The sequence below is a fragment of the Motacilla alba genome, chromosome 1 (assembly GCF_015832195.1).
Source record: "Motacilla alba alba isolate MOTALB_02 chromosome 1, Motacilla_alba_V1.0_pri, whole genome shotgun sequence".
NCBI lineage: Eukaryota > Metazoa > Chordata > Aves > Passeriformes > Motacillidae > Motacilla > Motacilla alba.
The window spans coordinates 51,004,012-51,031,846 of NC_052016.1; the positions used below are offsets into that span (position 1 = coordinate 51,004,012).

At 39.2% G+C, this 27,835-nt stretch overlaps 1 protein-coding gene across 1 annotated transcript in view; it reads right to left on the reverse strand.

The window, feature by feature from the left end:
- GUCY1A2 (guanylate cyclase 1 soluble subunit alpha 2) overlaps positions 1-27,835 on the reverse strand; it is a 137,786-nt gene that overhangs the window by 104,040 nt on the left and 5,911 nt on the right. The window contains exons 2-4 of the mRNA XM_038129976.1: positions 19,057-19,118; positions 18,448-18,569; positions 6,426-7,144 (exon numbers count right to left, since the gene is read on the reverse strand). Of these exons, the coding sequence (XP_037985904.1) occupies positions 6,426-7,144; positions 18,448-18,569; positions 19,057-19,118 (903 nt within the window). The remainder of the gene's footprint in view (positions 1-6,425; positions 7,145-18,447; positions 18,570-19,056; positions 19,119-27,835) is intronic.

Consider the following 27,835-nt stretch of genomic DNA (forward strand, 5'->3'; position numbering starts at 1 on the left):
CCCCTTCTTTCTAAGTCAGCCTCTGCAAAGAGACACATCAATAAAACCTTAGCCTGACTTCATGCATTGTCACATTGCAAGTGCCAGGACAGGAGGGAGTAAGGCAAAGAGTGACTGGATGTGTCTGCTTTAATTCAACCATCCCAAGGAAAAGGGCTTTTCACTGACATCACATCCATTCAGATTAGATGCCATGAAAAGCACAGTCATTTAAGAATTCAGATAAGCAAATGAGGAAAACCATGAAAATGTATTTTGAATAACCAACAATTAATTTTAGTCAGTGGAACAAAGAGGTAGGAAAAAATGCATTCCTGAAAATAAAACTGAGTTGTGTTTAAGTATTCCCATCTTGTAATGCAAAAATTAAATAAATGCATTTTGTTCCACTTATGACATAGTGTAGTGTAGAAACTCATGCAAAAGTTTTGCAGCAAATGGAGAAATATGGACATTTTCATGTCCAACCAGCTTCTTTATCAAAACATTATACAAATCAGAAGAAAGAAGAGTTTACCATGGAGTCACATTGTTTTAACAGCCACTTCACTTGACAAAACAATTTCCAAACAGCTTCTTTGTTTTTCAGCTAATGTAAATGAGAAGGATGTATTTTAACTTTAGATTGCTACACTTTTTCAGCCCTATCACTGAAAACACTTTCAAAATGGCATTTTCATTCGCCTGTCCTAAAATAGAATTACTAACAATACTGGGCCCGTGTCACAATGTTATTAAAGTTCTCCAATGCACAACTGTTCATGACATAAGAAAGTCATATCATCTATTGTTTCTCATAACCCACCACAATCTCTAGAAGCAGTCAAGCCAGCCAACCCAATTCATCTTGAAAACCATCAAAGTCCATACACATTTTGACAAGCAAATGGGTGGGATAATAGCATTAGCAGAAACAGAAGACACAAATTTGATTCCAAGAGCTCCATGAGCCTGCAAAGCAACGGGAGCTTAGTGTCAAAAGCTGACTGACTGTGAATAAATCAGCTCTAGGAAAAAAATTAGAATTCCTAGATCATAAGTGACAGATGTCCCTTATGCCGGAATGACTTTCAGGCCATTTCATTTTAATTTTATTAGGAGAAGAGGAAAAACAGTTTACAGAGCAAACGAAAAACACAAGATTGTGTATAGTGGGTTTTAAATTAATCTGCTAGTGTCAGGACTGCTTGTCTCATTCAGTTGGTCCAGACTAAAAATACAGAAGAAGGAGATGAAGAATTGACTCAGTATAAAAAGGGGGCCAGCATATTTCCAGCACTTTAAAAGCACTACTTTTTACAGTTTCCAGTGATCAACAAACACACTTGGGAAAACACACTGAGAAAGTGCTTTGCTGAAGCAAGGGGCAAGCAGGCCTCTTTGCCAGCTATTTTACTCCATATCCAATGTCCACACCTGGCTGAGAGTTGCCAGAGGGGTCTCACATTCACAGTTGCTAATAAGCAGTAGACCTTACGTCCACAGGATGCCACAGAAGCTGACAGAATGAACTTCTCCTGGTTCAAAAGGTGCTAGAGAAAATTATGGAGGCTTGGTCCTGAGAGGGCTATCCCATGCCACATCCTGGATACCACTGCAAGAGGACATGCTTTCCTCCCGTGAGAGCTAAAAGCAAGGAGAGTGTTTCATAAAGAGGAACACTGCAGGCTTCAACTTTGTCTTACCTGTTTCACAAAGGACTGTCTCTTGGTCACTGCGAGAGTCAGCATGCTGGTCTGGATGGACTTTTTGTCATTGAATCACTGAATATGTTGAGTTGGAAGGGACCCACAAGGATCATCATAGTCCAACTCCTGGCCCTGCACAGGACAGTCCCAAGAGTCACACCATGTGTCCGAGAGTGTTGTATGAGTGCTGTCAGGCTGGTGCCGTGACCACTCCTGGGATGGCTATTCCAGTGCCCAACCACCTTCTGGGTGAAGAACCTTTTCCCAATATCCAACTTAAACCTCCCTGACACAGTTTCAAGCCATTCATAAATCTGAATAATATGTGGCATTTAGAATTTCTGCCAATACAAAAATTCCAGAGGGTTATTTTTATCAAATCCACTGTTTTGCATTTTAAACGTTGTAATATAATTTGTAAGGTAAACTATTTTCCCTAATAAAAGTATTTTATGTCTAAAATTTCTAAAAAAAAAGAATTAACTCACATATATAAATAAAAGTAATTTTTTGCCAGAAGACGTTTTGAGGAACTGTTAACTGGGAAGTTATGATTTTAATAAAATATTCAAAGCAACTACATTCCATCAGAAAAAAAAAGGCTGGACACCTTCAATAATGCAGTTTAAGGTGCCAGCTTTAATCTTAGATAATTTCTAAAGCGCCCAGAGGCCTAAGTCAAAGGCCAGCGAGTATCCTTAAAAAACTAATTTATTTCAAATGTGGAAAAGGGCTGTTAGTTTGAGCTGAAGAGCAGCAATACAAGAAAAATACAGATGCACAGCATATGGCAGGGAACCTGAAACCCAGTTTCAGAAATGTGAAACTGGTGGGCACCAAAAGTGCTGGCAGGGCTCATCCTGTCAATCCATGGACCAGGAGTGCAGGGTCTGGATCAAGGTCTCGGGGACAGTGGGTCCCTGCGAGGGCAGCCCCATCTCCTCTCAATCTGCCCAGCACTGATGGCTCACGAGGGGCACGTGAGGAGAACGTGCCAGAAGAGTGAAAGCAGTAGAGTCATTCCTTGTGTTCCCATTCAGCTAAAAATTGAAGCAGCTCCAGGCACCTCAGTGTACTGTCAAGGAGACGAGTATTTATATCATGTCACAGATGGCCTTGTTCATCGCTACAGTCTGAAAATGGCTGCACTCAGGATGTACCTGTCGGGAGCTTCCAGCCCCTGTCTGGTCAGGAAATGGTGGGGGACACCAACCTGCCCTGCATGCACAACTTACTGCTGGGTTATCAGCTCCCTCCCGTGCCTTCACCTTCACTTCAGTGGATGGACTTGACATGGATTTCAGAACACTCCAACACACGAGTTCAGACTCAGCCCTCTTATTTTGATTTCTTATCCCACAAGTGACTCCAATAACATTCACTGAACTTCTGTGCAGTACAGTTGTATAAACCATGTGTGAAGCCATTAGAGATCAATGCCAAATGGTTCATTTTGACAATAAATTTATTTTTTATTGTTGCAATAAATAATTGCTCCCATAGAGAGGTGTAGAATGAGTTTCCTTAGAGAGGTTAAACAGCAAACATTGTCCTTGATATTTTGGGGCAATATCCAAAATTTGGAAAATCTAACTGGGTGCTAGTGAAGGTCTCTGGTTAAACACACACACACACAAAACCAAAAACTAGAGTCAAATGTGAAAAACAACAGAATGTTTGTATAAGAAGTAGAGCAACAGGGCCCTTCAACAACTGGGTAGTACCACACCATAAGAAAAAAAGCCAATAACAAGCAGTTAGCTGCATGGGAAAACAGGAAACATGGTATTGGAAATCATGTTTAAAGCTAGGTATCCATGTTCTTCAGCTGGAGAGTCCTTTTTTTTTCTGCTTGGTCCCTAGAAAAATGGGATCCTGTAAATGCTCTGAGCTCCAAGGAGCAGCTGGTGACATACCAAATTAACAAAATTCTGCTTAGATATTAATGCATGAGGCTGTGGTTCTACAAAGGCACACATACAGCTCTGCAGGAAGTGCTACCTACCACCCAGACCTCACAGGACTTATACCAGAAATTTAGGATAGTATTATTTATTCCAGTTATTCAAATACCAATTAACTGTAACATGCAAATGAGTCTTTAATTAAACTGGACAAGCACTCAAAACCCTGAAAGCCAGGACAGTTGGGATTTTTTTTTTATTTTGCTTCTAGGTGTTTAGTTAGGGAAAGATCATTATTTGTGACTTTCATCTGAGCATAGAGCTGGTATCAGGACTAAATTAAAACTGTTTTCTTATTCTAAAAAAGATACATGATTTACGAATTGACATGAAAATATACATCTTTTGAAGAGAGGCTGAAACAACCTCTGTTCATTGCAAAGCCTTTGAATTTTTGGTTTTTTAATGCAATAAGTCATCTGAACAGGTTGAACACTGCAGCAGAGTTGTCTGGGTCACATGCCTACAGCTGCCATTGAAGGTAAACAAGCCTGAAAAGTGTCAGTTATTGCAGAGTCAGATTTAAAATAAAATAAAAAAAAAAAAGATAAATATCTCTAAGTGGGATGTGATTCTACTATGAACTGAATAGAGGTGTGTGGCAGAGAAATAGAGAAATGTCTAAGTCAGTTACTGGCAACTTCTAAGCAGGTTCATGCTTACAGCTACTGATCTACCTGCCTAATATTCAACTCCCAAACAAGTGCTGGCAAACTGAAAAGAATTCCAAAATGAGTGACATGAGCTATGGGAAAATAATGCAGCATGCAGTTCCCAAGGCCCGGTCTACTTTTTTTATCCATAAAGGACTTTTATGGATAATGACATGACATAAACTGTATTGCTATGTCCCTCCTCTCAAAATCTATGTAAGCAAGTCAACCACAGCCTATGAATCTGTGCAACTTCTTGGTTTGTTTTTTGTTTGTTTTTTTTTAAAGCGAATATCTGGCAAAATGCATCATATGCTGAGCTTTTTTTAACTATTCACAAGCAAAAAAATTTTGAAAGTGCTTATCAAATGAGTGAGACAGAGGAAAATACCTCGTCAGAGAAACTGATGTTCTCAAATTAATTCCCATGCCTGCAGCACCACAGCTTCCTGCACCTCACCATCACCCTTTCGCCACTCATTCACACCTCACTCTTCAAGATATAATTTTTCTCCCAACTGTTGGCAGGCAAAGGATGTCCTTTGCTGCCATCCCCTTCCACCTGCTTCTCTGGTGTTAGTACTGCCTAATCTAAAATCCTGCTTCCAACAAGCCCCATTCCTGCCACTTCTCCTAAGAGCAAGCCACAAGCATATGGTAAGAGACTATTTTGTGTGTTTAACTTAAATAGGGAAAAAGGCTTTGAAAGCCTTCTTCCCCCACCTAAACCTTCTTCCTCTTCAGAATGATTTACAGCAGATTCATGAAGAGCAGAAGACAGTCAAAGGGCTGTGACTCTGTCCTGGGAGAGGTTTCTGAGAGGGATAGCTGCATTCTGCCTGAAGTATCATGAAACCACGCTCTTTCAAAGGAGAAACAAGTGTGTCACAAGGTAGCTCAGAGCCCACACCTCCACTCCTTTCACACCTTGTTTCTTTCTTGTAATTAAAGGCTGGGGGGACACTGAGGACAGATTCGGAAAAATAAACTCCCTTTTGGTTTTAAGAAGGTTGAATTACATCAAGTGATACAAAATGAAAAGCACCAGTTTGTTTCTCTTGGGGGAACATGTTGTTTCCAGAGGAAAATGCAACAAACATATGTTTTTTGGCACCAAAGTATAGTGCCAAAGGGGAATTGGAAATACTGCTGCTGTAAGAAGTATCTATATTCTGAATTATCATAGAATCATAGAATTTTGAATTATCATAGAATGGTTTGGGTTGGAAGGGACCTTAAAGATCATCCAGTTCCACTTAGGGCAGCAGTACTTCCAAGGCACCCACACACAGACTTTCAAGCCTTTAACAAGTTTTAATGTGTTAGCATTAAATACAAGTACTTTGGTGCATAAAACCCAGAACCCTCCTTCACACCAAAAAACTTTCCTGTAATTCAAGGATAGGCATTGAGACAATTTCCATCCAACCACTGGAGAAGTCCACACTGAAGACACGTTCTCAGTTTACTCAGCTGAATGCACTGAACTCAACACAGGCCTCACTGGTTAAGGTAACTCTCTCCTAAAACACGGAGGGAAGAGGCAGTGTAGGAGGACAAGTGCCTATTTAAATGACTGGAACACAATAAAACTGGGGTAAGTGATACTCAGTACCACCTACAGCTCTGGTTTTCTTGAGTGCAGGTTGAGAGGTAAGAAGAAACCTATAGGAAAGCAGCATTCCAAAATAGAGAAATAAGATACAGTAAGGTAGCAATGAGAAACCGGCAGTGAGAAACTTTCAGAATAATTACTTCAAGCTAGGCTCTAGCAAATGGCTTAAAAACTACTCTTATTATAAAAGAGCTGGAGTGAAATTAAGGATAAGATACAGGTATTTTGTAAAATTCCTCACCATTTTATTCAGGCTGTATTATTCAACCCCAGTGTGCAGAATTTTCTGAATGGAAATGTCATGATTTGCTACAACTTCACAGGCAAAGCTTATAAATAATCTAGGAAAATATTCACTTGGCTGGGGAATATCGCTTAGCCCCTGTTTGCAAGGCATGAGTGGGCTTTCCAGAGTACACAGGACTTGAGCTGCTTTTCTCTGAGCAAAAAATCCTCTCCCACCACACACATATAGGCACATCCACTTCCAAATTAATATTCTTACCTTATCTTTACTTTCAGAATCAGAATCCTCAAGTTTGGTCCGAATGACAAAGGGTGTAGATAACCTCAGGAGAACTCGTTCAAATGTGGCACTGATTTTAGGAGAGACTATGTCAAAGCACTCTTGGAATTTCAGTGTTTTATGAGTGTCACATCTGAGCTGCTTCCTAAGACCTTCTCCAAGCTGGAGAACCAGCATGTTTGGATCAAACATCAGGTGAAAGGGGAAAGCTCTGCAGAAGGTGCTGATACTAATCCTCAGGTCTAAGGGGGACTGGGAAGTTCCTGGTAGAAGTGCTTTTGTGGTATTTGCATTTTCATGTTCTTTGATAAGGAAAGTCAAACAACTGCAGTTACCTGGGTTTGTCCCCTCTGAACACAACTTATCATTTGTGACCTGTTCTACTTCTACTTCCAAGCGGTAAATCTTCTTTGCTGCTGCTTTTATCATTCCTGTCATTGCAAATCCCACAATCTGATGTGGGTGAAAATAATGAAGCATGAGATTGCCTTCAGGGAGTTCTTTGCATAGGAAAGAAGGAGATTCCAGGGTGGCCTGTCTTCCAAATGAAGTTCTAATATGCTCCAGCAAAGCATCAAAGCCATTGAAGAAGTCTTGAAGGGTCGCACCTACAGCTCGAAGAACTCTTTCATTCTCATCAAAGCAGATATTGAAGAATTCCTCCCCAAACTTTTCTTGCATTTCCTCAAACTTCAGACCTACAGGACAATGAGACACTGATATCAACAACATAGCATTGTTACTGTGTCACATTTTCCCTTTTTGCCTCTATTTGCCCAGCATTTTTCCGAAACAGTGAGAGCAGCTTTTTCACAAGATACCCATCCATAGGTTTCTGTGGTGGTTGGGAATGGAATAACAACCCCAGAAGCCATTTTTTTCAAGTCCTCATTGTTTCAGCTTGCTGTCCCAGCCAGTCATTAGTGGGCCTGTTTCCTTTTCCTCACTGTTACAAAATAACCCAAGTTTTTGTATTGTTTTAAGATGTAACAGAAAAAAATGAAGTATATATCAGCAGTCTGTGAATTATAAATATCCAGCGTTTTCAAAGGAAATTAATCTAGGAATTAACATCGTTTCTTCACTACATTGAAATCACACAGAATTACCTGTCAGTCAACTAGTGAAACACCTTAAAATTTCTCCTGAATTTGAACAGAAATGAATGGCAGTTATTTCTTTCTTGAGAGGACAACAGGCCCTTTATTTTAATGTGCATTCAGCGTGCTTTATACCATTGGTAATATCCCAGTGGATCACTGAACTTCTCATTGTTTAGACTGCTTCTAGGCTTTCAATTTGGGAAGAACAGAGTGGTTAGTGACTTTTATACCTGAGGTATAACAGGGAACAGAAGTCATGTTGTTTGCAGACAATAACCTTTTATAATCTCAAGGCAGTGTCTGAACTGCCTATGTACACAGGCATAGTTAACACAATCAATATTCACAAGGGATTTCAGTGTTCCCCAGCTTTACAGTCTGCAATGAGATATGATTAATAGCAAATTAAAATGCATAAAATTACATATATAAATATGACAACATAAGAACATGACAAAGGATATTTTATAAAAGAAGTAATAGCTATAATTTGGGAAAGGTCATTCAAATGCCATTACTCATAAAGAAATTTGGTCACTAAACTAGGTTATTACAAAAATATTCCCAGGATCTTCTATGACCACAGATGGTCAGCTCTGCAGCTAAGCCAAAAGAAAGTACCTCTGGTACACAATGCCCTGTAATATACTGACTCAGAAGACTGTGTGCCAATTCCTGACTCATTACCATTACACCTGCATAACATGGTATTGTAATATCTTACAAAAAATACTCACTATAACCCAAAAAGAATTAATTCTAACCCATACCAATAATGTCATAACTGGATATTAATAGCAAATAGCTAAGAAAGCATCATATTAATATCTATACACAAACAGGTATTCATACTTTTAAATCTCATTGTTCTGTATGGGGAAGTGTGAGCAACTTTAGAAGTCTGTATGTAAAAGTGAGCACTCTAGCAGGGGCACCCAAGGTTGTAAGACTACAGAGGGGAACAGGACAGCATCAGAAACCCCTGGGCTATTGATACAAATGGCCAAATACATCCCACAAAGCTTCTCAAACGACAGCACAGGTGAACTGCCTTTCAAATGTATTATACTAATACAGTGGGGAGCAGCTGCCCTGGCACCACTGACTGCAAATGAGGTTTGCAGAACTGATCACTCCTGGACTCTGCTGCTACATATGCAAGCCTCACCTCATTATCACTGCTGGGAACTCTGTCTCACTATTTGGCCTGAGGTTTTGCTGATTGTCTCAGATCGGTCTTGTTGTCCACCCTGGAGAACTGGCTGTTCAGTCTGCATGCAACATACTGACCCCAAGCAACATGAATTATACCTGGCTTGAGGACATCCCTATACTTTTAAGAACATTTGAGCTTCGAATTGAGTTACACACAGTACCAGCAGAAAATCAGATCAGCTCTAATAGAAAAATGGATATGACCAAACTCAACCAAACTGCTGGTCTATGTTAGTCATGAATTTTCTCTACAAGAACAGACACTGTGATATACTAAGGAAATTAAACTAATTCAACCAACCTTCAGAACCAAAAATCATAATCAACTTCCTATCAAGGAAACTTCTTCCTTAGCCTTACCAACAAGACAATAATTTTTGCATTAAGTAAAATGTTTGTCTTTGAATTAAAAAATATTTATTTAATAAATTCCTTGTTACACAAAAACACACTGACTAATTTTTTTCTGTATTTCTCTGCAAAGCTATTGGCTTCAGTGATATCTTTGTGTAAAGTTGCACAAAATATTCGATATGTATTTTTACTGAATCATTCCTGCCTCTCTTATTGAAACAAATGATGAACAGATGCTCACCTAGCACTAATTCTGTACATACTTAAGTATAACCTTTTCACTTGCTACCATATAAAATCCTAATCTTTTGCAAATCTTCTATAGATTTTCTCCCTATCCATGTTTCTACACATAGCTGTTGTGGTTTAAGCCCAGCTGGCAAGTAAACACCCCACAGCCACTTGCTCAGTCCCTCACCCCAGTGGCATGGGGAGGAGAATCAGAAGTAAAACTTGTAGTTTGAGATAAGAACAGTTTAATAATTGAAACAAAAGTAAATAATAATAATAATAATAATAATAATAATAATAATAATAATAATAATAATAATAATAATAATGATACAAGAAAAAATTAAAACCCACATAGTAAGACAAGTGATGCCCACTGCAATTGCTCACGACCAGTGCCAGTCCCTGTCCTCACCCAGGTCACTCCCCAGTTTATAAACTGGGCGTGACATTCTAATGGTGTGGAATGTCCCTTTGGCCAGCCTGGGTCTCAGCTGTACCCCATTCCAGCTTTCTTGTGCCCTTCCTCATTGGCAGAGCATGAGACATAAAAAACGTCCTTGGCTTAGGATAAACACTACTTAGCAACAACCAAAACATGAGTACGTTATCAACATTATTCTCATACTGAATCCAAAACATAGCAAAGTACCAGCTACTGAGGAGAAATTAACTCTATCCCAGATAAATCCAGGACAGTAGCACACTGGGAGATAGTTTTATTATGAGTAGGAAAACTTTCATGCTAAAAAAAAAATCCCAGAACTCATTGTCTCTGTAGTGCATACTTTCTTACATTTAGAGATTTCCATGAGCTAGTTGTTATCTTTAAATATTACATTCAGCATGATTTCCAATTTCAACGTATATGGTATTTCCCATTTTTTTTCTTTTATGCTGAGAAAATACAAACAAAATTAAAATAATCTTATAACCTTCAGATTATACATCTACACAAAAAGTCCAATCTCTTCAAACTCATCTCACATTCAACAATTTTTTTTTCTGTTTGATTTTGCAATGGACTAATTCAAATTGAATATGGCATTGAAAATGTGAGTCAACTTCTGTTCATCAAAACTACAATTTGCTATTCCATTCTTAAAAGCCAGCGTCTCCATTCTTTCTTTTTTACTGTGGACCTCTGAGCAAAATTTTCATTCAGCTTCCCAGGAAAGAAGAAATATATTTGATATCTGTATGGAGGCCCAGCACTTTCAAATGCAGAGGCCACTGCACTCCCATATCACCTCATGTATGACCCCCAACAGGCTTCCTAATGAGCACTGGCTTGCAATTAATACAGAGGAAAAGGTTTTCCCTGGTTTCACAAAGACACTCCACTAAGTGGTAGTAATACAAAATAAACCAAAAATCATCCAAACACTCTCTGCTGCTCCCCAACTGAAGTAACTCACTATTTTGAGCTTCTGCTCTTTACAAACCTTCTACTAATATAGTGAATGTAGTCCCAAAAATGCATTAGTCTCAATTTGTTTTCCTCCTGGAGAGGGATCTACTGTGTTCCTTTGATATCAGGAGAACAAATCACATCTCAACTTCAACGCTTTTTTCTTAGTAGTTTCTTTTTGTTGCTTTTCCTTACAATGTCACTTTTATTCTAGCCCATATTGGAGAGAAATTAAGTATGCACATTGGAAATTGAGGCAAAGCAACCACAGAATGAAAGCATTGCTATAGACCTCCACTAAAAAGCACTTTTGGATCTGTGAAAAATTATTATCTTTTGAAAATGTGTCCCAAAGACACTAAGAGAAGGGATCCTATATTTGCTATCCAGATCCAAAATTACCAGAGTCTTTAAGCACAGGTTCAAAGTACAAATTAAGTATTTCACTGAACTGGAGCAGAAATAGATTACTTCATTCTGTAATAACATGCTAGCAAAAGGTTTTCACTTTCTTTTCAGCGGTTAATGTAAACTGAAAACACACTACAAAATGTCAAGGAATTAATGCAATATTTTTAAGTATTTTGTACATTATGAAGTGGAGAAATTAGGTAAGAATCTGTTCCCATAAAGAAAATCGCAAATCATAGGCTCTTGAGAAGCAATCAGAAGATAAAAAATCTGATGTGATAAAAAAATCTGATGTGGTGTGATAAAAAAAATCAATGTAATTCATTAACTGGTACAGCATGCAGAAGCAGTTACAAGCCATCCAGTTTTTCCTAAAAGTAAATAATGAAGACAATGGCTGCAGAGTGGCCAGCATCTGACTCATTTGGCATCGAAAAATACTTTTTTTTTTCTGAGATACCATTCAGAATCTGTAAATATCAAACCTTAAGGGGCTGGAACAATTAAATATGCAATTCCAGACCTCAAACTGTGAACAGAAGCAGAATTTGCCACCTTCAGTTATAGCAAGTGTCTCTTAAATGTTTTTGGATTATCAAATTTTTGGCATCAGTAACATCTTTTCCTTAAACAGACCTGTGGACAGAAAGACAGGTGGCAGTTCAGAATTTTAAAGAATTATTTCAGATGGTAGGGAAAGCAATGTTTAGTCTCTGGATAAAAGAGGTTTTCTTGTGTACAGACTAATGCTGAAGGTACAGTAGATGAATCATTTGGCTTGTAAGTGAGCCTAGTACCAGTATCTAATTACTGTATAAATTACTTAGATTTTACTTCATTATGATTGTGAATTTATATCATCCTGGTAATCCAGATAGCATTTTTATATTACCTTTCTGGTGGTTTTTATACAAATACAGTAACATCCTTTTATGCCTTTACATATGGTTGTGACACAACTCAAAAATCTATACAACATTTCTCTTACAGTGACATGCAGGGCCTGCATTTCTTTCAAGATTTCACAGAATACAAATGAGAACTACTGTTAAAAAATAACTCCTGACACTTGTTCACCTACAATATTTCTTCTATCCCCTTTTAATGAGGTGGTTTCTTTCCTTGTCCTCTGACCAGTGATAGAAATACCACTGTAATTATTGCTTCTTGGTGAGGAGCTGATCCCCAGTTCTCAATATAAATATAAAAGATTCTGCTCAAAACTGTTGACACAGGAAGGAAGCTCACATGAGATACCAAGAACAGGCAGCGGAAGGGGTTTTTGCCCACATATAATGCTCTCAGTAGCAGCCAATTCTGCAAGCTAAGCCAAGCTGTGTGAAGCAAGACTATCATGATTTTATGTGCCCCACCACCACCTGGGAGGCTCAGTTCTTATATTTCCACAGGGCTCATTAAATGAAAACTGCAGTCATTAAATCGGTAGTTCCCAAAAATTAGGCAGACCAGGTTTGTTTCATGCTAACTCTAGAGATTAAATGGTAAAAAGGATTTTTTTCATTTGCTTTTTTTCATTAAAATAAATATATGTGTCTTTGAATTAACACAGGGAGCAGAACTGCCCTTCCTGGAATGAATGAAATTGCAATGAAATCTAAAAACTCTTCCCATGAAATGCAAGATTATCTCTCATAACTCCTCACATATATAAAGGGCTCAACTGATCTGACTAAATATAGAAATCAAATGCTCCTCGAGTCTTCATAAGGCATCCAAGACATCTACAAAAGAACCAACAAACAGTTACTGTATCTGACCTAAGGGAGATCTACACATTTTTGAAGGTTTGACAGAGGCCACAAGATACCTCACAGCACCTCAGATAATGACAAACACCTACATTTAGTCAGTGAATCATGGCCAGAATATGTTCTTTATAAATAGACTTCCACAAGATGCTATTGTACATCAAAATTCCAAACCACTCATTATCTGCTGGAAGTTCATCTGCTTTCGAACAATAAATAGCTCTGATTTGAGAAGAGTGGGACGTCTAAGGCCATTTGGTATAAACATTTGTCCTTTTATAATTGAGATGTACTCATCTCAGTACTGAAATCACATGAATTATGTGCTTTTTGTTTAGATTACTTCTGTGTTGCCAGTGCACTGTAACATCTGCTAAATAACAGGAGCCCTGTGAGTATAGCTTAGACCCCCCAGGATAAAGTATTATTAGAATCCATTAGTATTGCCAATCCTCTGGGCCGTGTAACAATTCTTTTTATGCCATTTGTAAACCAACAACTTTAATTATAAATCAGGCTGTGTATCCTAAATTAGTTGCATCCTAATGACAAGCCGCAGTTCTTAGTGCAAAGGGAAGTGATGAAAATTTATATACCTTCAATATCTAAGCATTTACAGTTCTCAGACACCTCCCAAGCAGTTAGTCTACCAAACCTTTGTTTACCTTTTCCAAACACTGCACTTGGTCTGAGGTGGCTAGCAGGTAGGCTAAGATCTGTCCTGGCACCTCCTTTTCAATTATTTCCTGCCTTTTCAAATATAGTAGTTTGCAGTAGTTATTTAATAGTTACCAGAATGATCCCAAATACATTCCTCTTTAGCAACAGAGGATCATAGAAGCATAGAATATTCTGAGTTGGAAGGGACCCACAAGGATCAGCAAAATCCAACTTCTGGCCCTACGCAAGACATCTCCAGGAATCACACCATATACCTAAGAACACTGTTCAAGCAAATACTGTTCAAGCACTTCTTGAATTCTGTCAGGTCTGGTGCTGTGACCACTTCCCAAGTGCTCAGCAGTGGAGCAATAAAAAATGAACAGCCTTCACCTCAATGAAGCTCCCAGCCACGCTCTGGGTGACTAACCTTTTCCTAATGTTCCGACTAAACTTGCCCGATACAGTTTCATGCCATTGCCTCATATAAAAGCTAAGATTTTCTTAGTTTCGTAAGGAAAACACAGATCTTTAACTCTGACAAATGTACAGAGAACAAATGACTTTTATAGAATTATGCCCTTTGTACTAAATGAAGGATCAGCCCTGCAAGATATATTTAGGCATGAAGTGATTTGCCCTATATAAAGCAGCCTGCAGCACATGTTCTCTTTGGTAGTGACAAGCAAATGTCACCCAGAGCAAGAACTCTCTAAAACCTTACACTAACAATGGATGCCACCTCCTTCCCCCGACTTGGGGAAGCTGAATCCAGAAACACGATTTATCTCCCCGACAGGACAGGGCTCTGGGCCAGGATTCCATACAACTTATCACCAGGGAATTAGGGAATCCCTAGGGAATTGCCACTGCACCATATCATCCTCCAAACAGAAGATGCCCAGATAGATAGACAAGCAAATTCTTCACATCACTCTCTGAAGCAAAATCAAAAGATTTTGAAAGAGCATTGTTATCTCACAAGTCACAAATGCCTAATAGGAAAAAATCTTGCAATACACTTGAGTCCACATGCAGAGCTGACTTACCCATTGATATGTGCTGTGCATTTTTTAAGGAAAATTAAGTAATTGTAGCAAAATTTTAGGAGCTGATTTTTTACGAGACAAAAAATAATTCTGTTGTATAAATTATTTGCTTAAATTAAAAAAAAAGGGAGGAGAATTTTTTTCTGTACCTTAAGCAATAGAAAGTCAGATAGGTAAAATTACTTCTCCAGGCCTTTTTGCAGAAACCACAACCTGATACAAGCATATTTGTAACTTCAGACTGTGTGACCAAGTGTAATTTATAGAGTGTATCTAACATGGTGCTGCAGTACATGCAATTTAGATATTGCAGTTTAAAATGCACAAATGGGCTTTCAAAGACAACACTTCTTCCGTGTCATTAGAGACTGGGTGTGAACAGTTACTGCTGCTTTACTTTCCATTAGTTTTACTATCAAAGTGTGGACAGATTACACAATTCCTCAGCAAGATACAAAGAGGCTCCAAAGGAAATACCGATGCCATTTAAACGATAGGGAACTGCCCTAATGAAGCTCCCTGTCTTTTTTTTCCTGAAGGACTGAAGAGTGAAAAATAGTTCACATTCATAAAGGCTACATTAATTGTTTGCAGCGCCTGAAAAGAGCGTTTGGAGGAGGTAAGGCGAAGGTTGTACAATTTTTATCTGACTCATGAATTTGGGATGTGAGAAATATCATGTGATATCCTGGAATTACTGAGTGGGGTTCAAAAAGGAAAATCGGGCATTTCTCTACTGCTTTGTAAAACACAGTAACGCAGACCTTCTTTGAATATCCGCCAAAGAAATAAACAGGAGATAGGTCATGAAGGCTTTATGTCCTCGAATAAATTCCCTACAATAGCAGTTAGAAAACAACAAAAAAAGTTTTCTTCTGTAATTTCCTGTTGCCAAAGTTTTAATTTGCAGCTACATGAAGGTCTTCTGCTTTATTCAGGGAGCATTTAAGTAAAAATGCACACTCTAATCTTACATTAAATCAAATTATTTTAAATCATGAGGACAAAAGCAGTCCCAAACGAGATTTGCTGTCATTGTTCAAAACGCTGAATGTACAAAGGGTATGAAAATGTCTTTACTTCAGGAAGGTTGAAATCTGAATAGCACTGACATATGGTTTAAAGGATTAAAAAAAATCCTGTTATCTCCATTATACAGATGGGAAATTGAGTCACAGAAAGAATAAAAACTTGCCCAAGGTCAAATAAGGAACCTCTTCAGATACACTTTTCTCTCTAACATACCTCAGTGAAAGTTTATAGTCACCTAAGAAAGAATGTGGTAGTAATCCACATAACATACTTCATCATGGACATCTTTCTATTATCGTTATTTCTAAAATAGATTCAAACCAACACTGTCAATCTCCTCTGAACACAGTTTTAGTGGTGTACTTGGCAGTGCTGCATTAACAATTGGACTTGATGATCTTAAAGGTCTTTTTCAATCTAAAGGATTCTCTGTTTCTACATTTTTATGAAGGACACTGTAAAAGTATCCATACACCAATTAATGGAAGCAGAGTCCATCATCAAGCTGTCTGGACTATTTTTGAAAGGATGGGAAGTTAAATTAAATACTCCAGCCTCAGAAGCTGTCATTGTAAAGGAAAACTGTGGGATTGATCTGGTACCAAACATGGTTTACATGATGGACATGGGTCCTTTAGTTACAGTGATTTAAAGCAGGGAGACTTCTATTGATGTCTAGACTTGTAGCAGAGCGACTCAGCAAGGAGACAAGGAGAATTGGGTCCCTGCACTGCAGGAAGATGGTGACACACTTTAGTGCTGACTTGACAGGAGGAAAATTGCAGCATTCATACATGATAAATCACATGCACCGAGCTGAGTGAACAGCTTGCAGTCAGCACTTCCCTGTGAGCACCAGGACCACAGTGTGAAGCATCTGCTCACAGTCTTCCAAGCTTACCAGTGATCTCAGCATTTGCACTCTTCTGATGAATAAGGAATGCCAAATGACTTTTTTAGAGGTGGTTAGGAGATTGGAAGAGGTGAATCATGTTGGCAGTATCTAAGGTCAGAGAGCAGGAAGATGCTTCTAAGCATCTTAAAGGAAACTTCTTCTTCTAGCCCTAGACAGCAAGTGTCTCTTACTGCTCATATAAATAAACTAAGAGCCAGATTTGGTTCAACCAAGTTTCTCTAGCCTTCATCACAGTCATATTCATGCTTGCCTCCTGCCTCAATGCCAGTTGCTCCAGATAAACACCCCAGTGGTTACGTCCCTCTTTCACAGAGGCTGCTCTTACCAGTCCTTATTCAACAAGAAAAATAACTGTGTATGTGAGAATTAGTTACACAGCCTCCGTTATTTTTTTTCCCTGTTGTGATAGGAGCTACAATTAAAATAAAGAAGCTAGGTTTACTGCTTATTCCCTTAGGTTCTTATCCCAGATTGGGAGAAGGATTGCTTTTAAATTATCTCAGAGTTCTGCTCATAGTGAAGGGGTTCTTTTGCTAAGAACTCTTTCTTTAAGAGGCAAACTTGTCCAAGAAAAAGTCTCTGCAACCTAATTTTCAACAAAGCCCAATTTAATAGTTCCCCAAGATAGTTAATGCTTAGATGTTATCCCTATACTCTGGTCCCAATCTGCCCCTAATAAAAATGCATTTTGAGGATCCCACTGAAGAAGCAGGCTGCACATTACTCATCCATACTGAGGTACTGGGACAAACATACTGCTTTAAAAGCACTGCGAAGGTGACAAATTATTCATAACTGTTTCGTGTAACTCATACTTTGTGTCAGAGTGAAACAAGTACTGAATGTCTAGTCTGGATTTTTATAATATCAATATGCACCTGATAACATGAAAAGTCTCTGCTTTGCATGAGTCCTGCCTTATCACTCATAGCATTTGTTTTGGAGAGCTAGCATGCAAATTATTTTAGAATTTAAAAAAAAAGGTAACTAACACTGGACACATTAAGAATTTGATTTGTTCTAAATTCTCTCCAAGACCACACACGCAAAATACAAAATGCCACCTCTTTCTAGCAGCAGTTAAAGGCACACAGAACATCCCTGACGGCACCTAGCATTTTACAGAATAAGGCACTGGATAGCAAAAAAAAAAAAAAGCATTTTGAATGCCAGTGAAACACAGTCATCTCTAAACTAGATCATGTTTGCTGTTTCACAGAGCACACCTGTGTCTGCTTAACAGTTTGCAGTAAGAAAGACAGATACACAATGCATATCTTCCAAAAGTATTTTAAGTCAGCAGGATACAATGGTAAAGACCAGAATTTGAGCAGACTCACCATATTCCTCTGACATGGAAAGTTAAAACTTATCTTCAATTAACGTACACAGTCAGATTTCAGTGCTGTGCTTCTTGCTGAAGAAAATCAAAGTTTCCAGAATGTTTCATGTCTGAGGTACACCCTGATGCTGTTTCTCAGGCCCTCTATCCACCAGGCCCACATATGATAAAAGTGTCTGTTGTTCTGCAGAACCCCTATAAAAACACTAGCGAGGCCTGCACAGAAGCAAGTCCACTTGCCAAAAGCCTTTGAAACCTCTCAAATCACTGGGTATTACACAATATACATTCACTGCCTCCACTGACAATCACGTCTGGATTGTCTTAAAAGCTCAAAATGTATATAGAAAAGGAGACAAATGTAGTAACAATGCACTGGTATGTTGCTGCCTATATTCTAAATTTCTGTGGTTGGAGCAAAAATTTCTGGTTTCATTGTTGGCATTAGGATGGTCAGTAAACTTTCCTTGCAACTAAAGAAAACAAATTCCCCTGAAAAAACACATACCAAGCACATTAGCCGTACACTGGAGAATTCCTGAGACATCTTCAGTTTCTTCATTGCCAGAGCAGTCTGTATAGGAGCATCTGTTTGATATATTGTGAAAATTCTTCTCTGCGTCTCTGTAACTACAGAAAAAAAAAAGTTATAACAACAACTTGTACAAATGCAAAGTCAACAAATGTCTTTCAGAAGTCTGGGAAAGGATTAAGGATTAATTGCTCCATGATGGGCAATTTCAAGATTCAGCTGGACTGAGTACTGAGCCTACTTGTCTAGACCAGTCTTCTGTTCAATAAAGGTTGGACTAGATGAGCTTTGAGGTCCCTTTACAACCTGATATTCTATGACTGAAAAGTATTTGCTATTCTCTTTTGATAAGAAGCATTACAGTTCATTAAACAGTTGTTGTCTGATGGGATTGTACAGAGGCAAGACTGAACAGCAGTTTACCATTTACACCTAGATTATGTATTGCTATTCCAAAGCACCGCTAAGAATTTGAGAGAAAAATTTAAAAATTAAATTAAAAAGCTTATCATGGAAGGCTGTGAATTGGAAAGCACAAAGCAAAGCATTACCACGCACCTTTCCCTACCTCACATTAACACTTACCCAATAACTTGATGCTCAAAATACTGCAGTGTCTTTTGAAGAGTCTGCCGAATGGTCTGAGGCTATGGAAGAATAATTTTAAAAATTGTGAGATTAGGGAATTGGAGCACAGTTCAATTAACAGATCTTTTCACAAACTATTTTTCTTCAGTTTTACTCCTCTTTATCTTCTACCTGCCATATGCCCATCGCAACAACAGATATTAAATATTATTATTCATTCCTTGTATCTTACTTCACCATTTAAATAGGAAGAATTTTACAATGTGGCATAATTAATGCTGCTTATAAGGCTGGTTGCATATAACAAAGGAGCCACTTCACTCTCAAAAACAGCTCTCAAAAACTATCACCTACCAACTATCTCAGTAATTTAAAATAATTAATTTGAAATAGTCTGCAAGAAAATGCCATTATTTTGTGATGAAAGTATCACCAGGAAAAGGCATTGAATTTTTACACTCTATATGCTCCCTAGAGCATTTTCTAATAAAGAATATTATAAAGATGCAATTTATTTCGGCTTATTTTCATGACAAGCTATAACTCTTCTGTCATCTTTCAGATTACCAGGAAAGTCAAGTTCATCAGAAGAAAATCATGACATGCTTCAAGCACTTCTATGCTATTTCACTTTAATACGTGTTCACCAAACTACATATGTATATAATTGTCTTCATTTGCATTATTACCACTACTACAATGTTCACCAAAATACTTATGTATATAAATGTTTATTTTCTTACTATTACTGCTGCTGAGGCTGCTATTGTTGTGAATGAATTCATGAGAGATCTTTTGGCAAATAAAGGACATGTGACATCCATGCAATTTTCTCTCTTGAATTTTCCAAGTCACTTACAACAAAATGTTACTCCTCAAAAATTACTAGGTTGTATCAAATCCGAGGTTCTTCACCTGTCTATTTTGACCTGGTGCCAGAATTCAGACAGACATACACAAATGAGAGTTGTAAGTTTTTCTTCTGTATCAAAAGCACACGGACATTTTGATCAGACTCACAGCAACACACACTGAAATTTTAGAGGTTTGGTCTTTTCCTGCCATTTGGAATAAACATCTAATTGTTTTAGAAAGTAATAGTCAAAATTCCCCTTATTTAGAGGAATCTCATTCTAAAACCACAATCACCTTTGAAAGTCTTATTAAGTTTTGCTTACTGACCTACAAATTCAGCAGTTCAAGAGCTGAGCTTCCTACCTTGCTCAAACTCTTCTCATGAGTTTACAGGAGTCATCTGTCCTGCTGACAGCAGAAGAAAAAACTGTATACCAGGCTACACTAGGTTTGTACAACTGCAAAAAATTTATTTCCTAATACAAAACTGTAAGAAAGTGTCTACACGTTTGTATTAAAAAATTAAATTAATTAAATTGTAAAAATTAAAATTTAAATGCATGCACTCTAAAAGAGCACAAGAGGGCCTATAGGAAAGATGGGGAAAAGCTTTTTAGCAGGGCCTGTTGCAGTAGGACAAGGGCAATGATTTAAAACTAAAGAGGGTAGAATTAGACTAGATATGAGAAAGAATATTTTTATAGCAACTGTGGTGAAACACTGGAACAGATTGTCCAGTGAAATGGTAGGTGACCCATTCCTGGAAACATTCAAGATCAAGTTGGATGGGACTTTCTCAGGGCTGAAGATGCCCCTGCTTACTCTAGGGATGCTGGACAGAGGACCTTTAAAGGTCCCTTCCAACCCAAACTATTCTGTGATCCCATGAACAAAAAAAAGCTCAACATAGATGCAAACCTTGAAAGAGGTTTTTCTGGTTAACTCACTATCAGGTAATCACTTAATTTCTCTGTAGGAACTAAGTTACTTGTGCCAAAAGGCTTTAAAAGTTGCATGTTCTCTAGTAAAACACAATGGGAGCACCATATGAGTGAAACCATCACATATCAAAAACACATCTTCTTCTCAGTGGTACAGCACATGTTGAAGTCTTTAGGCCTAATGGGCTGCAAATATATTTAATGGCATGTTCTCACTGAGACTCAGAAGCTTTCCTGTGCTCAGAAGGCAGAAAAATCCACTCTTTAAATATAGAAGAGATGTATTTTCTCACAGCAGCAACAAAGCAAAGCAGAATAGCTTTAAGCAAAGAAGTGAGAGCTGCATTTCCCATCTCCATACAGCATTTCCCTCAGCCCCACTCCCTACACACAGAATATCAGTATTCCACCAGCAACTACTCTGACATGAAATAGGGAATAATAGAAATGTTTGATTGCTAAATTAAAGCTCCATTCTGGTTGTCCCAAAGTGCTTTACAGCAAGCATATGGAATGCAGCAATGTTTGGTATCACAGCAGAGAGGAAGAAAAACAGCTTCTTGTCTGCTCAAGAAGTTTTGCAGTTTAGAACACCTGAGCAATCATCCACAGACTGTCTTTGTCTTTCTCATGCCTGGAACACACAGAGCAACCCTTAACCAGGGAAAAATCATTTTGACTACCGCAAGATTTGACAATACAAGCGATCTCCAGGTCCTGAACTTATTTCAATGGTAAATGTCCCTTCTCCTGCAGTGCTGAGTGGGAAAAAAAAAATCCCATGTTAACTTTCTCTCCTGAAAGCTAAATCAGTTTCCTACCTGTTGTCAGACAATTCTAAACAACCCCATGAACTCACAGTACTTTTCACTGGCAACTCCTATAGAATCTTAGAAATTAAGTACAGACAAAAATAGGATTTACTATTAAAACATGGGTCATAAACAAAGCTTGATATAATGCGCTCAGAGCCAGAATGAAAACTGATCCAAGAAGTCACAAAGTCTTCCTTCATCTCAGACAAGAATTATTATGGCATGTTGCTGGGCATCGTTAGAGAGTGACTATGCTCACCTTCTCAGTTTGCTGTATTTCATCACTGGTGAGTGTCATTTTGCTACAAATGTAATTCTGTAACCAGGGCCATGTCTAAACAAAACAGTGAGAAGAGCTATGACACCTGTTTGCAGCTGCCTACAAGGGCATTTTGGTGCACTGCTTCTTCCACTACTGATAATGCCTTGCTCATGAGACAGAGAATGAGCAGGAGAACACTTCCACCTCTTTTCTTGTGTTTGTTTTTTTTTTTTTTTTTATCCAGTAACAAGACTGGATGGAGACAAAATAGCTAAACCTTCTCCTAGCAGCACAGCACGCATGACCTCTCCCAGAAGCAGAGTTCTACCACTCAAGGAGGTAAAAGACAGCCTTTAACCACACACCTCCTCCACTGCAATGTCATTTAGGTGCTCAGTGCCACTTATTTACTGAAGAGATTGTAAAGTTCCATGGCTACTTAAAATTGTAGGATTTAATGTAAATACAAGCCAGGGACTATTACCTAAACAATGAAATGTCAACAATTCCTTTTGATTATGATGATTGACTAACATTTGTATGCATCAAAAGAGGAGTAGTCACATCTGCTCATGTGCCTCAGGACAAATCAAAGTAAAACAAATTCTTGTTATTCCTAACTGTATATTAATCCAAGGATTGCCATACCAGACCACATCTAAGCTCCATATGGAATGATGACATATAAGGTATAAGGCAACACAGGAGATACTCAGACTGATCTCTTGCATGGGAGAGAATAGAGGACTTCCCTAAAATAACTGAATTCAGACATCAGGCCATGGCTAACCCTAATGTGTCAGAATAATTTGTAAAAAATTACTGAATCAATGAGTCATGTAGGTTTGAAAGAATCTCTGAATGTCTCCTAGACCAACCTCCTCCTCAAGGTAATTTGAGTTAAAAATGGTTGTTCAGGTCATTCTTCAAACAAGTTTTGAGTTTCTTCAAGGATCGCAATCTCGAAACCTCTCTGGGAAACCTGTGTCTGAACACCCTCATGACATCTCATTTCTTTCCATAATTCTGATTTTAAACTCCCATCTTTCTTGCCCCTCATCCTTCTTCCACTCTGTACACCAAGGAAAGCCTGGCTCCATCTTCCCTACACACCCTGCTCAGTTTTGCTGTAGACTGCATCTTCCTGCTCACCCTTTTCCTCAGAGAAGGAAGCCCCTTCCCCGATAAGCATTATTTAAAGCTGCCTTCACAAGGCTGTGCAGCCAATAGAGATGACCTCAGCTCACTTTGTCAGATTCTTGCTCAGCAGTCCTTGCTCCTCAGAGCATACCCCGTGTACCTGGCACAGCCCTGCCAGTACCACCACTGTCACAGCTACAGACTGCCTACTAGTTGTGCCTGCACCAGCCAGAGCCTCCCCCTTCCACCAGCAGAACTGAGGAGACCCCAGCTGGGCACCCCCCCTTCAGCCTTGCACTCAGAGCTGTGTGGTCACTCCTGACTCCTCGAGGCTGCATCACAGGTGCCCACATGGATGAGCAGCAGTGGTCACAGTGCAGGAGACAAACAAGCTTTGGCAGCCTCTTTGCAATGCTTGTGTGTGAGCCGCTGGCAAGCAGCAAACCTCCTGTGACAGCACAGCAGGCTGGCACACGAGGGCTTCTGTCTCCTCAGGAGAGAGCTTCTGATACCTACCACCCTCCTCTTCTGGAACCTTCTAAGGGCTGAGGCTCTGCTGGATCTACTGCCCCATCCGAAGGGAGGGAGGTCATCTCTCCCACCTCTTCACAGGGCACCTTACCTTCTCTGTACCTGATGAATCACAGTTGGAACAGGAGCCTTATTTATGCCATCAGCAGTAACCAACCTCCAGCCTTCTCCGTCTTGAAAGTTTCCACCCTTGACTCTCAAAGTTTATCTCTATTTTTCTCTCCTTCCTTTCAACATGAAGCTGAGGTTCTTGGCTCTGCAGGGCCTCTGGAAAGATCTGTCCATCCCCCCTCACTGTCTAGACAGCTCTTCCCCCGGGCACTTCATTGGTCTCTGACGAGAGTGCTCAGCCTTTGGCATCACCAGGCAGCAATCCCAGCGGTGGCAGCCCTGCCACTGCAGCCACTGTCACTCTGCCAGCCACCACTGTTTACAAGATGCACTCCTAGAGAAATGTGCCCCTCCTGCTAGATCTCATCCTGCTCTCCAGTAGTGCAAAACTGGTTCAAGTCCTGAAGATAGAGGAGTAATAGTTCCGCAAAAACTCCTTTTATGACTAACTGGAGAAAATCTTTATGAAGACATTTGTCTAAATGAACTTGAAATATTCTGGATTTTTAAAAACAGACAACTTCTTTTGGAAAAGGATTCTAGTTTAAACTGTGGGGCTTTTTTCTTTTTCTGAGCTCAGTTTTCATTTCTTGCAGCTCCATTGCCTCAGTTTTCAAGAAAAAGGGGAAAGAACTTCCACTTTAACTGCATCCCTTCTTACTGCATTCCTTCTTACAAATGTCTTTCCTAAGGCAATCAAATATAAACTTTCCAATCTTCTCAGAGTACAGAGATTCTAGCCTATTCTCAAGCAATTTTCTGTTGCCTCTGAAATGTCTTTCATTAGATTGCAACACCTTTGGAAATAAACGGTAGGGCTCATCTACCCAACTGCAGGCACCCACAGTGATTTATTTAATCCTCTGGTTGTCATCTAACACATGCCTGAGGACTCAGTCTTTATAAATACCATTTCTTTCTTTTGTCTAGAAGAGACATTAATTGATTGCTACAGACTTTGACATCGTAAAATGTTTAGGTAAGGACAGACAAACCCCACACTGAGGTGACAGAACTGCACACGGTATCCCAGATGACTGAGTCTAAATTTACATAAATGCAGTTTCAAATTCTCCATGCCATTCCTTTTGCATTTCAGGATACCAAGATGGAATTAGGAAAGAAAGGGGCTGTATAGAACACTGCCAAGAGAGCAGCCAGGTACACAGACAGTTCCTCCTTAACCCTAACAAAGTTTCAACAATTTTTTCCTCAGAAAAGCTAAGTGGCTCCTAGCTGAGCTTCAGAAGGGTTTCAGCAGTCATGCTGTTAAAAACTTGAGTGCCTAAAATTTTAAACGTGGAAACTGAAGCATTGAAGAAGGTAACAGGCTCTGTTAGAAACCACTTTGCTTCTATCAGAATTTCTTCAAGTATGTCCATTGGGTCACAGGGCTCTCCCACAGTGCTGTGCCCTGGGGAGTTGCAAAGTCCTTCCCAGAGGAATCTGCACCCCTGCATGCAGAAAAGCCTGTGGACCTCAGCCAAATCAGCACTGTGACACTGAAAAAAAAATTAAAACTGAAAGTTTTAAATGTTTTAAATTTCAAGTGTCCAATCACAAACTCAGCAGATGTGTATGATTTTAATCACCAGATTCACTGCTGGTGATCATTCATTAATGAAAAACATTTCCTTTTTCATATTTCAAACCCAATTTTAGTCAAGTCTTTGTGCTTAGGTGACCGCAGATCACTAAGCACACACGAGGAGGAGTGCATCTTGCCCATCTGAAAGAAGGTGAATGGCAAAACAGTCATTTTCAGTCTAAGTATTTTTATTATTTACCCCATGATCATGTAAGCAGTGAAATACCGTTCCCTCCCTGTCCTTCTGGTCAGCAAAATATTGAGTTAAAGAGGTTGTAAATAAAGAATCAAGGCTCCAGTTGAATTCAAACATTTATCAACACTCCCAAGTGCCAGGAGTGGAGAGATAAGCATTGAAATTGCTGCAGCTAGGGAAAAGCAGAACTGAAAAAGAAAAGGAAGGCTCCTTTGGCATCCAGCAATGTTGTGATGCTGCAGAAAGGAGGAAAACTCCCTAGCAGGTCCTGCACAGCCACACTCTCCTTGTCCCATTCCCAACAGCTGAAGAATGTAATGATAGGGAACCGACAGAAATCAGAAATAGAGGAACAGAGTCGCAACATAAGCAATCATCTGAAATTTAAAAAAAAAAGAAATAATCTTTAGGGGTTTAATACTGCTTTTGATAATATAATCAGGAAAAAATATAGGTCTGCTCTCTAGATTCTGAACATTTTAAGGGGCACCTATTTTTTAAACTGCTCCTATTTGAGCTAAAAATATATCGTCTTCATGAAGACCAGCTTCCAAATTCCAGATAAAAGCACCTCCTGCTTGCAGACCTCCATGACTAGCAGCAGATTTGGTATGAAGAGAGGAAGATGCATAATCCTCAGGAGTGGACTGTCTGGGGATCCAGGGCAGGGTGACTGACAGCTGGAGGCAAAACAAGCTGCCTGCAACAGCTCACGATGATCCAGACAGGACCATGCGAGGGTGCAGTGCCCGAGCTCAGCGCGACTGGCAGGCAAACCTGAGACTTTTCTGCTCCTCAGTTCATACAAACTGGGGTCCTCTTCACAAAGAAATGCTGGTGCACATCAGAGAATTGCCTTAATTTAATAAACAGCATTGAGATTAAGAATTTTGCCCAATACTATTTCATGGCAACATTGCAAACACTGTGAAGAAATAAAGCAGAGCTAAATAATGACTAGAAATTGTAAGTTCTGCATCCTCAGCTGCCTTTCAGCTAGAAGAATCACAGACATTACAGATGGAAATTGCCTATTAGATCATCTAGCCTAACTCCTTGACAGTGAAGGATAAATATCTCAGGGTGCTATCCCCTATAACACCAGCTGCAATCACTTTGTTAATCTCTGAATTTCAGCCTGGTCTGAAATGAACTGAAAAACTGTTCTGTGCTGCAGAGACAACGTGTTCAGTAAGATTATAATAGATGATCTATTGCTAATGCTACCTGTTCATCTTTTAATGCAACTGATATCTACTACATAAAATCATCTGTGCTACTCCAGCAGACTGATAGGAAATGAAAAGCTTTATAGGTCGGTCCTTTTCAAGGTTTTTTTTCTGCTGAGATAGAAGAACCAATTTCCCCAGTGTAACTGGACCTAATTTCATATGCAGCTCTGCATAGGTATTTATCCCTTTGAAATCTATGGACAAACCACAGATGTTTTTCATCTTCATTCTGAAACTTAGTTTGAGAGCTGGCAAACTGACACATACAGAAAGAATCTGGATACATGACGGAATAACTTCTTTTACTCAAAGCATTTCATAGCAGCCTTTAACATTAGCACAAGAGGTAGAAGGTAAGAGAAAGCTTTCCTCTGTATTAACATTTTGCATTTTATCAGAGTACGACCAACTGCTGTGAGGTGGTAACTGGCTCTGCTCAAAGAGTTTCAAATGAAGGCCATTCATGCTCATTTTGATGCAGCCACGAGGGCTCACTGCTTTTGTAGGGGCTTATATTAATGATCATGACATTCCTGTCTCCCTTACGTCTTCCTCTATTTGCACCTGCACACTATGGCCAAGGGAGAGGCAGAGAAGTGCAAAGCAATTTAGATCAATTTTGTGGGATCACCACTAGTGATGCCATGCTCTGCTCTGCCAGCCAGTGGGTCCGACCTGCTCGTGGGCAAGCCGATTCCCCAGCAGGGATATGCTCGCTGCTTCCAGGCAACAAACGTGTCTGCAAACTGTGAATGTTTCCAACACACATTCTCTCCAAGCACTGAAGGGAGGTTAAGATTCAGCCTGGAACAGCACAAATATTAAGAAAGCCAGTATTACTATGACTGGTCTAAGCATTAGATGTCAAATACTTAAACTCACACACAATAAAATTTCATCAAGGTCAATACAATGCTGCAGGCCCTTGGGCAGATAATTTTTTAGTATTTTATTTGCTGAAGCTGAATTTTCTTTGCATCAGATGTTAAACTGCTGAACAAGAAAAACAACTAAAACCCACTGTGATGCTCATATTGATGATATTTTCCTGAATCTTTCTGTTTAAGACATCACAGCTCTATTTCAGGCTATGAAATAACAGATT